General features: G+C 34.7%; 1 protein-coding gene across 1 annotated transcript in view; it reads right to left on the minus strand.

Annotated features, from left to right (window-relative positions):
• LOC104166457 (voltage-dependent calcium channel subunit alpha-2/delta-3) overlaps positions 1 to 11,672 on the minus strand; it is a gene marked incomplete at its 5' end in the record, with an annotated part of 99,103 nt that overhangs the window by 84,982 nt on the left and 2,449 nt on the right. Inside the window, 6 exons of the mRNA XM_009706396.1 lie at positions 5,759 to 5,839; positions 6,321 to 6,442; positions 7,727 to 7,822; positions 8,733 to 8,826; positions 9,641 to 9,738; positions 9,892 to 9,937. Of these exons, the coding sequence (XP_009704698.1) occupies positions 5,759 to 5,839; positions 6,321 to 6,442; positions 7,727 to 7,822; positions 8,733 to 8,826; positions 9,641 to 9,738; positions 9,892 to 9,937 (537 nt within the window). The remainder of the gene's footprint in view (positions 1 to 5,758; positions 5,840 to 6,320; positions 6,443 to 7,726; positions 7,823 to 8,732; positions 8,827 to 9,640; positions 9,739 to 9,891; positions 9,938 to 11,672) is intronic.

Genomic DNA, 11,672 nt, shown 5'->3' on the forward strand with positions numbered 1-11,672 from the left:
GAAATCAATAGTAGGTGTTTTATTCTGCTAAGCCATATGGACATTTTTCTTTCCAAGAAATCTCTTACGTGATAAATTATTTCTATTACTCTCACACAGCATTACTGTGTGGCAGAGAACAGGGAGTAACCTAACACTTATCGTGCCCTTGTATTATGGCACCAGCTACTATGGAATTAAATGCACCTGCCATGCATTTAAGGACAGATTCCCTGGAAACTTCTGCCACATACCTATATAAAGCCAAGACACTATACAAGGATATGAATCATGGGTGGTAGAAAGTACCTCCCATTTTCTTTTCAGCTTTTACTGCTTGGCAGCAGAAAATAATGGCTGTGAGAAAAATTGGCCATCCTTAATCATTCTGAAATTAACAGTAAATCTATTCTCTTGAAAGGCCTACATACAAAGTATAACTCTTACACAACATGTTCATGAATGGCAGAATCTGACCCTTATGGGTCTAGTATTATCACAAGACACAGACTTTTTTGGTAACCTTCACCACAGAAGATTCTGAGAGTGGCTGATCTTCAGGCCACCTGTATGAAGAACGCTTAACACACAGAAGAAAAATAAAAACATCAATCAAGAAGCTTGCAATTGTGAAGAAAACCAGGGTTCCTTCTGCACTGATTTCTTTCTTCTGTCCAAACAGGAATTACTGTAACTGTTCTTTTTATGTAGCTTCAGCAGAAAAGAATGAGTCAGGGTAGATTCACAGAGCTATGGCAACGCTTGAGTATGCATCCCAGGCAATCACTCTTCTTTGATAGAAAAATGACTGCAAAGATGCCTGTACATAAGAACAACACAGCTTTCTTTTCTTTCCAGAATTATGCTGAATAAAAGAAAACTTCAGATTGCTGGAGTACTTTCAATTTCTCTCGAATTTAGCTACACTGAGCTTCCGTTAATTATTCCAGTTAAAGTAACATAGAGCAATGTGGGCTTGCTTGTTTTCAGAAACTATAGGTCTGACTGTATTGGTAAAGCTTTTTATATTTTTTAAATGTACAAATTAAAATATTACTTGATTTTGATTGAGACATGACAGAAAAGCATGTGTGCAGGGAGGACTCATCCAGTGTTTTCTGTGCCTAATTTCAACTTTGATAAATAGGAAGTCCAATACAAAATTGATCATATATAAAATATTTTGGTAGAAAATAAATATACAACCTCTTTAGATATTTCTTCCTTGTACTTTGGTACCATAGTAACAAAACTTCTTTGCAATTCTACATTTTCATCAATAAGTGGCAACAGTAATAAAAACATCTGTTCCTATCTAGTTATTATATCTAGTTATAGCCAGTAATTTTAAACCATTTTCTACTGCAACATTTCCATCATGGAAAGAACATGCTGATGACATTCAAACTAGTTTTCAGAGTAGTACCATCTTTTTATATGCTTATTTTTCAAATCTACGTACTTAGGTCCTTCGCAACTGACAGCATAGCCATTTGTTAAAATGAAAAGACTGTGATATACAGACACTCAGTAATCTTAAAAATGACTCATGTTCATATGGTATCATACTGCTGTTCTATGTCCTGCAATACTAGAAATGCCTCATTTCATGGTCTTTCTGTGACAAATTTGCATAGCTCTTTGCCACATGGACCTAGTTTCAGAAGAAAGAGAATTTTTTTTTCTTTTTTTTTTTCTTTTTTTTTTTTTTTACTGTGAGAGTGGTCACACCCTGGAAGAGGTTTCCCAGAGAGGGTGTGGCCTCTCCATTTGTAGAGACATTGAAGACCTGACTGGACACAGTTCTGGGTAACCTGCTCAAGATTCTGCTCAAGATCTAGTCCACTAGGATTAGACTAGATGATCTCAAGAGGTCAACTCCAACCTTAATCATTCATGTATATAACTAGTCTGCCCAAAAATAGGCACAAAAGAATTAAGGAAGATTTGCACTTAATTTCAGAATTTTTAAGCAGCCTTGTATTAAACAAAAATGGACTATTTCTCCTCACCTCCTTCAAACTCTAAATTTCAAACGACTATGATACTAAAGACTGTGCCTGTGTATGATTTAATCCTTCATTCTTCTGACGAGGTGTCCAGAGCTTTTTACTAAGCACTGCTATGAACTTTTTCAATGAGACTTTAGATTCCAGGTTCTGCTTGTTCTATGAAGAAAGGTTAAGAGATCTCGACAATTTTCATCATTTTCTTCAGTGTTCTTTAACAAATTTTTGCCCTAAGAAGATTATGTCAGTTCTGTTATCTTTAATGACATCCCAAGGGGCTAATTTTCATGTTTTCTGTGAGCAGCGATGGGATCTTTCAGCATGAAGGGCTTTTAAGGTACTATATTGTACTGTAGCTTTTGAGCTAAAATGCATCTATAGGGAAGTACATATAGGAAGATTCATGTGCTCTCTCAACTCTCTCAAAATCTCAAGGGAGAACATTTTTCATTATTTAGAGCCTGCTTTACTCCATGATGACTTTTTTTTGCTTGATTCTGTTCCCATCTCTTGCCCAGAACTATCTAGGTGAGCAGTATCTTTAAAAGTTTATTTTAAACAAAATCATAATGATGAAACCATCACCTTTTCCCCAAAAATTGGAAATAAAAAGAAACATGTATGTAATACATACAAATCCTATGCTGCACTTATCCAGATGCCCACATATTCACTGCCTGGAAGCAGAGATTCAAATAAAGGACCTGAGACAAGTTCACTAATCATGCAATATCAAAGAATACAAGACTGTAATGCTGAATTCTATCAACAGTTAGCGTGAAATGTACTGCCTTTCATATGAGCATCGGAGGAGATAATTCAGTCTTAATTTGCCTCATTTTTAATAGCTAGATTGCTACCTAAATTCAGATATCCTATATTGACCAGCTTCATCTTGGTCACAGAAAGAAGTACTGATCTTATGTGAATCTGATGGAATTTCAAGATTAGGGTTATTCTACAATTTTTAGATCATGTTGAGAAGAACAGAAAATAAAATTCCACCATCTTTTACTCTCCTTCACATTGTAATATGGACAGTTTCAAGAAATATAACATTTCAATGTAAACTAGATATGAGAGACATGGTCATAGAGAACAATAAGATAAAGTAATTTTGAGCATAAATGTGTTTAAATCTAAAAAAGCCATGTATTCAGTACTATTGTCCCTTTCTATCCTGCAAATAAATTGAACTCTGTATAAACAGTAATAAATATGATGCTACTACACTTAATATATTAAAGACTTACCTCCTTTTCCACACTTTCTATAGCAATTTGCATTCATTTAAGTAAAAAAAAAAATAAATAATCACAACCTCAACTGAAAGAGGCAGGAGGGATTTCAAAAACAAATTACGTGATCTTTTGCCAATAAGCCAACACATTCTGACAGCGAACTGTTATTAGTAGGTACAGATGGTGAAACAGCAGCAGGGAGATTCAAGTTCTCTGTAGTAACAGTCTGGAAACTCATTGATTTTAGGATTTTCTGCCTATATTAGAGAGTTGAGTCTTCCCTGCTTGCAATAAGCTTTAGTGTATATTTGCATATGAAGCCTGTTATAACTGATGTTTTTCTACAAAAACAGAATAAAAATAAATTTTACAAAGAAAGCAGAAGAGACTGCAGATTTTGTGGTAAGAGTTGGGTTTGTTCCTTTTTTCCCCCTTGTGGGCATGTCTAACTCAGGTTTCCATTTTATAATAATGTTCTAGTCGCTCTCTGCCAGTTTTAAACTCTCGTACTGATCTGTAATAAGCAACATTCTGGCACAGCTTTATTTTCAGTCAAATCCCTCTAGAGAACAAAGTGATTTTACATGAAATGTGTACCCCATCCTCCTGCTTTCTGTAATCCACTCAGACCAAATGGGGATGAGGAATACTTACTTCACACAAATTAAAATGGGACATTTTGGCCAAATTTGAACTTTGATGTAGGTATTTGAAAATGTTACCTATAATCCTACTTTTGTTTCCCAAGTCTGGCTAATAAAAACTTCAAACTTCCCCATTTACCAGTTTCTGCCTCCAAATCCACTTTGCTTAAAAGAGAATATTGTTGACCTTATAATAAAACATAAAAATTGAACTAGGTGCTGGGTACTTTGTTGAAAGCTTTCTGATGTAAAAAGTAGGGCTGACAAATCGCATTTATGATCTCCAACTTGAAGAAGACAAGAATAATGCTTATACTTTTTTATCTTTGAATGGCTGTAGCTGGCTGAGTGATACTTTCAAGGAAAATGGTTTGTACAGATCCAAAGAGGCGTCCTCGCCCTCCCCCCAAAAAACTGAAAGCATGCAACCGTACAAAGAGGGAAGGGAAAAATTATTCAAAGCAAATTCTTAAAAATTATTCATACTGGAAAAAAAATTATCTAGTGCACAGTTCCTAAAGTTTACAGAAATAAAAGTAAAAAACTACTGATGTGCTTCAGAATGTAAATATGCTGCTCATACTTTTCATAGCATTATGCGTTTACAGGTATCATGGAAATCTCTTACATGCTTTGGTATTAAAAAGCTTTGAAGACACTGTCTTTATTTTAGATAGAAAGTATGGCACTGAAGTAATTGTGAATGTTCAATATTAAACATAATTATTGGCAAAATGGAAGCAACATCTGCTTCTATCTTTTACAATTACTATTAAAAAAACCCCAAAGCTTGTTGACACAGTATTAGAGAGGATGCATATTAACGCTACACACTTTGCAGATGATGGTAAACTACACGATGAGCCTTTTGCTAACTTCAAATGACGGAGCATTCTAGAAATAACATGTCAACCTTCTTCATTGTACAGTGAAAACTCTTAATTACACCTTCAGCAATTTCCAGATATCTGCACTGACACTAGTTTATAAGTGCTGTTTTATGCTTTAACAGGAGTATGAAGCCATAATTAAGACTTCCTGTTCTATTATGGAAGAGTTCAATAGGTTGTGAAGAATGTATTCACGCAAACTGGGGTTAGAACGGTGCTCTCCTACTGACCTTATAAAATCTATTATTATCAGTGGAGACACCTAATTTTCCCCAAGATAAGAGAGCTTGGTTTCTGGCATAATAAACCATAAGACTTCTCTAAATTAATTCCTTCTTCAAAGTCAGTAATTATTGGGAACTAGAGAAAACTGTTCAGAAAAGCATCTGAACTTGAGTGAGGAACATTCAACAGTTTAAAAATTAATTATTTTCACTTTTAAATCTGTACGTTTTGTCTCTAATCTGTAGTTTTCAAACTTCACCTTTCAGTCTTTAGGCACTGTTATACTCTTGGCTGATGGACTGTAGAGCTTTGTTATTCAAGTTGTATGATCTGATCAAATCACATCTCTGATAATCCAGAGAAAATGACCACTTTGTATTGTTTGTTATAGGACAAGATTTTCAAATGTGAAGACTGGGTGGAACCTTTACACATCAGGTAGTCCGTTCTTCTATTTTCTTTTCCTTAACACAATATATTCTGATTTATGATGATACAGAATAATGTCTACTAAAAATACTTCACTGATAATAGTTATTTCCATTAAGTCAAACTCCATAGCTCACAAGGAGCTTGGATAGTCAATAAAGGATCAAGTTCTCAGGGAGAGGAGGCATTAAGTGTTCTCTACACTAAGTCATTCAGTTATATCTTATAGTTGCAATTGCATGTTACCCTCCTCCTCTCTTCTTAAAATATGACACTGCTACAGTAAATTCCTGCTAACCCAAAAGAGAAAGCGAGGAACTCGTAAACTACAACAATTTTACCTGCAACAACTGGAGATTTTCTGTCATCCAAAAGTTGAATAGCAGTACTGGCTGTCACTACATTGCTTTTGTTTGCTGTTTCTGCAGGGTGTATTAAGAAAAAAAAAAATCTAATTGAAGTAACATATTGCAGAAAATAAGACAGACAACATCATGTTCTATGTATGCAGAGAACAAACAGGCATTGCCATTTCAAAATTCCCCAGTGATCCAATAACAAGCTTAAAACACTGAAATGAGTAATCAATTTCTGCCTTCTCTGCTAAAAGTGGCAACAAAGGTGACAACTGGTAGGGCTTGTCATTAATGTGGACACTTGCTCTGTTGGACTTGTCTTGCTTAAAATACTAGGCTGTAAGTGCTACACCACATTTTCTGGTTTCACTTGGAGCCCTGTAAAAGATTCACTTGGTCAAAGGACCAGTAAATTAGCTGCAAATTTCAGTGCATATTTTAGATTAACATTTGAGATTAGCTACAGAGCCTACTCAGTCCTGACATACTTGGGATCCTTTCAGCATCATATATGACTCAGCATTTTGAGAATGACAAAATTACAGACCTGTACTAAATGGGATTGAATAGACAAAGCTCCCAGGTATTTGCTCAGCAGCTCTTCTGTACCAGAGTGGAAAATGGTCAGCATTAAAAATGTTCTCCTTATCTTCAGCTGTCAGGAAATCTCTTGAGAAAGAAGAGAGAAAGAAAACACTTGTTTGTTGCATGGCACACAATAGTTCCTAGCTTTGAAAGACAAGAAAATACAAAAAGCAATTTTTTGGGAAAGAAAATGGTTTTGGACAATTTTTCTAATACCATTTGCTCAACAAAAAGGAAACAAAACTTCAGCCCCTAATAATTATTTGTGACACATTTGCAATTGCTTTTGTTGTAAAGGCTGGAAAAAGCATCAACAAAAATAGTGCCTCTAAGTACCACTAAAAACATTTGTCCTGATGTGTACAAATAAAAATGCTTATTCTAAGAACCGTGAACTGTACAAAGTGGAAAAGGCACTGGAGATTTGGTAGTTTGTTGCCACTGGCATTCACTCTTGAGTAATGAAAAAAAGTAACAGCCTACTCCCCAAATAACACGTACGGGGCAGTAGTGGACAACTACATACTCTATTCTTCAATAATCTCAGGGAACGCTGACAGGAAAGTTTGTGTCAGTGAAAAGAGCAAGTATGGTCTCCATGCTATTGTTCTGGTTTGCTGTCTGACAGTAACAAATTGCAGTGCTATTGATCTCATCTGTCAGGCTACTCTCACTACAACAATATTTTGTGGTCAGATAAGCATCATATAATTTTATATTCAATAAACTTAGTTTATCATAAACATCAAGTGCAGATTTTCTTTTACATGCATAATGTATATAGATTTGCCTGACACTATCAAATTGCTGCCTGAAAAAAGTCATTAATTGAGACCTTATTTTATAGCTCTCCATTTTAAGAAACCTGTACCTCCACTAGATTACATCTTCTCTAAGCAAAATAGGAAACTCTTGAACGATGAAATCTCCCGACTACTTTTTCACCCAGTCCACTTCTGTCACTTGGCTTTATTTCAACACCAAAAAATTTTCTACAGCAATGATGCAAAATCTCTGAAAAAGCTTAGGGATGTTTGATTTTAGATGGGATAGTAAAAAAAAAAAAAAAATCATCATCTGCAGATGTAGCATATTTCTAATTCTGCTCTGAAGAATAAAGATGTGAGGCTAACTCCAAGGGAGGGAGGGTGAAAGTAAATGTAAGGGCTACAGGTGTAAAATAGGTCATTGTTCCAAATGTTCCAGTTGAAGAAAGAATCTAAGGGATGCTATAAAATCTGTCTAACTTGTTCTATGTATTTCAGTGCACCAGCGTAAAATCCTGGATGAAACAGTAGATGGGCTTCCTAAAAATAAACATTATTCTTCTTTTCTCACATGGCTGCCAAGCATAGCTTTGTTACTTACTGATTAGTAAGCTGTTCCGGACCCACAAATAGGTTGATACGAGATAGTCCAGTCCGTGTTCCAAGGAAGGCAACTTCCACTCCCTTGTCAGAGTTTCTGAAATAGAGCAGAACACAAGCAAAAATAATGTTTTCAGATAGCAAACATATAAAGCTATATTACTGGTCACAGAAAGTACAAGTGTACACATTTTTGAGAAAGATTATTGTAAGTATAGTTCCTTTATTCATTTTTTTTAAATGTTATTTTTTAAGTTAAAGTCACGTGGGTTTTGGAAAACATACAAATCAGAAATGCTATTTAGACCAGGAGTATGTGCTCTACAGCAGTATATTTTTTCATTCAACTTTTTAAAAATGGTTCAAATTTAGCAAAATCTGATCAGGATGATCTCCAGAGTTGCCCTTCAACCACAGTATTTCATGCAAACCACTAATCTTAACACCTGTTTTCTCTAATATATATGACATCTTGTTAGTTAACACCTTAGTATATCATAACATAAATGAATTAAGTAAAACTTATAAACTCTAAAAAGGACTGGCTAATCTCCTGATTATCTGTAACAGAACCTAGACCCCAGTTAGTTCTGGGAAACAAACAAACAAACAAAAGGATTAAAAAAAAAAATTATTTTACCAGTGCAAGTTTTTCTATGTATAATTTATTCTGAGACAAATTATAATTTCATCAACAATTTTTGGTAAATTTTGCATTAAATTTCTCAAGGACTCTAAATCATTTGTTAGAAATACTCAGAACTATAAGTTCTAGTTAGTATACAATTTCACTAGTTAGATTGTGAAAATTGGGTAGTCTTACAACTAATCATTATGTACATTGCATACACTGCAGCATAATCACTTAACACTGAACTCAAAAATGGTGGTATTTAGGATCAAATGGTTAATATAATACATGCATATCAGGATTTGTTAGGTTATTCCACCAGTTCATCAACATAAGTATTAAAAATTCACCCATGACTGACACAAAGCTTGCTTACTCAGATTTATTTAATGCTAGGCTGGTCCAATAAGCTTCAATTGGTGCACTCACGACTGCATCAAACAGAACTTCTTGGATCAATTCTTTATCACCTATTACAGTATATTAAAATCAGTAAACATATGTGCATACAGAGATAATTATTTTTAGATGACTAAACAATAATTTTTTTAACACTGTACTATATTTTATCTGTGATATGCATTCAAACTTTTTGCACTATTAAGCATTTACTATGTAATGTTGCATGGTATTTTACCACAATGCAGTTTTTCATATATCATTTCACTGCACTAACAATTTTAGATTAAAAAACAAAAAATGATTCTCCATTTCATGTAACACATTCATGAACTTATTAGATAATGCTTATATTCGCACTTGACAGAAGGTTAAAACAATTAGGTCTACTAACAGTCATAAAAGCTCCACACATCTGCAAATAGACAAAATATGCACTTATCCATCTGATTTTTTTTTTATTCTGCTTTGCAGTTCAGAAACGCTAATTGCATACACATTCTCCCTAAAATACTCATGAAATATCTGGTATATTCTTTAGAGCCGTAATCCAAGGATTGATTCAGACCAATCCTGTTTAACTTATAAAACCAGATGGAGTGATAATATTGCATAGTATAGCTACACAATCTGAACAGAAACTTGAATGTTTGGTTCAGGCCTATTGTTTATCATAAAAGTCAGAAATTTGTATTGTCAATATATTTATTCATACCCTGGAAAAAGCTCAAAACCAAATGAAATTCCAAAGCGACATCAGCCAAGCAATCCAATCTCAATTTATCACTGGTTAAACTAAGCAGCTTTGCATTTTGCAGAAGGTTCAGTACAACAGCTTTTAGCTGGGGTAAAGCCTACTACATGCATATTTAACAAAATACTTGCATTGGAGCAATGGCTCTTTTCCTGTGAGGTAGCGTTTAATTGCTTCTAACTGAGTCATTTGACGGTGTTCAGGATGTAAGTCAGTGTTGCAATAGGACCTGTGAAGATGTTGTCAAAACATTAAAATGTTAGTATGTATAAGCATGATCTCTCTTTGTCTTTGAACATAAAGAATTGAGCTTAGCAAGCACAAACAATATGAAACCAAGAAGGGTAACAGACATCAATTTCACGCTTAGTTTAAGGCTCACCATTCATCTGCTAAAGATACATCAGGGTGTTCTAAATCATGTAAACCTGTAACAGGAATAATAATGGGTTATTTAGGGAGCAGTCTGGGTAACAGATGGTTATTTACATACACTCTATAACAGAAATCCTTCCTTCTCGGAAAGTGCATTATTACCACAATGTAATAAATCACAGTAAACTATGTTCAAATACATTTCAGGGTCTAACAAACTGGCAAAAGCCAACTAAATCAGATCTAAAATTGAAAAGGTAGGAAAACCTTTTTTTGTGCTGATATGTTTGTCACACAAATTACCCACATGATATATTTGAAGTTTAGAAGAAAACTTGAGCAAAGAGAAATACACAATGGTAACAGACTCCTATTCGTACTCCCTTGTTCTATTTGGCTAGTAAAGTTCTTTATGCTGAAATATATATTTCTCATTTCATGAAAGTTGATCTCTTTCTCTTAAAAAAAAAAAAATCTTTAAAAAAAACAGTTCCCTCAAAACCTAAGCACACAGCCCATGAACACAAACAGCAATTTACAGGATCATTCAGAATAGCTTTATTGTATTAATAGGTCACGCAAATGCTTGTAAATAAGAACTATATCATTATTTATATAGTGTAATAAAAATGTACTTTGGCAATTTTAAAATCTCTTAAAACATTTATCAATAGACAATAAGCAAACAGAGTTCAGAAGGCAGGGTCTGGGTTTAAATCCCCTGAGTATATAATAAACAATGACAAAGCTACAGTGACTAAGGAAAGCAGGGAAGTAAAAACTAGAACTATAATTATAGTCCTTGTGGAGGACACTGAGGTGTCAGTGACAGAGAATCAGTGAAGGTAAGAGTGGGAGAAAAGAAACAGTTAGTTATGGCTATGTTAACATTTCTGGTGGTGCATCTGGAAGGAAATATCATACACACTGGCTGAGATGTATGGCTGGATTCAAGAAAACAGGTGAGAGGTATGTTGGGAACAGTTTGGAAAGTAAGCAGCTCCAACTCTCCTGCTGTGCTGTCTTTCTATCTAGATATGTATTTGCTGTGACTTAAACTCTAAAGCATTTCTTTTTACATCTCTCCTGGGTACAGGAATGCATTCATGTCCCAAAATACAGCTGAGGAACAAAGACCTGAAGAAATTAACTATCTTGTTTAACATCACTGACAAAACAAGAAGCAGAATTGGAAATGGAGACTTAAGCATAAAATCAGAAAGCATTCCTCTATGGAAACAGTTTTTGCTCAGCAACTGCTAAAACTTCTCAATCCTTTCCTCACTCTTCTGAAATGCCTTTGCTCTTCCTTTGTCTTCAGGAACCTTTGTTTTTGATCTTGTTGCCAAACAACTTTATCACCACTCACAGTTGACTCCACTCTTTTTAACTGTGGACTTATCAAAAAGTAAAACCATAAAGAAAGAACAGTTCTTCCCCTGGTTACTTCTACTGTTGTTATAAAAATGCAAAATGTAAATCCCTGTAGATGATGCCCAAAGTAGTTATAGTTCTGAAAGATTTCATAATTTATAGTCTGTGAACAAAAAAGCCATAGCCATTACAGTGCTCTTAATGGTTACTTCATTCAGAAAACACCACAAACAATCAGCATTGGACCCGGAGTGACTCTCTGGAACACTGAGAGGAGGATGGAAGATAATCCCCATCTAAAGAAGACTGAGAAACAGTCTGACTATGCTCTACATAAATGAGGGGAAAAAAATCCCATGAAGTAAAAGACCTTTAAAGGGGGGGGGGGGGGGGGAGAAAAAACACACTAATTTC

This window comes from Cariama cristata, unplaced genomic scaffold (genome assembly GCF_000690535.1).
Source record: "Cariama cristata isolate BGI_N322 unplaced genomic scaffold, ASM69053v1 scaffold118, whole genome shotgun sequence".
NCBI lineage: Eukaryota > Metazoa > Chordata > Aves > Cariamiformes > Cariamidae > Cariama > Cariama cristata.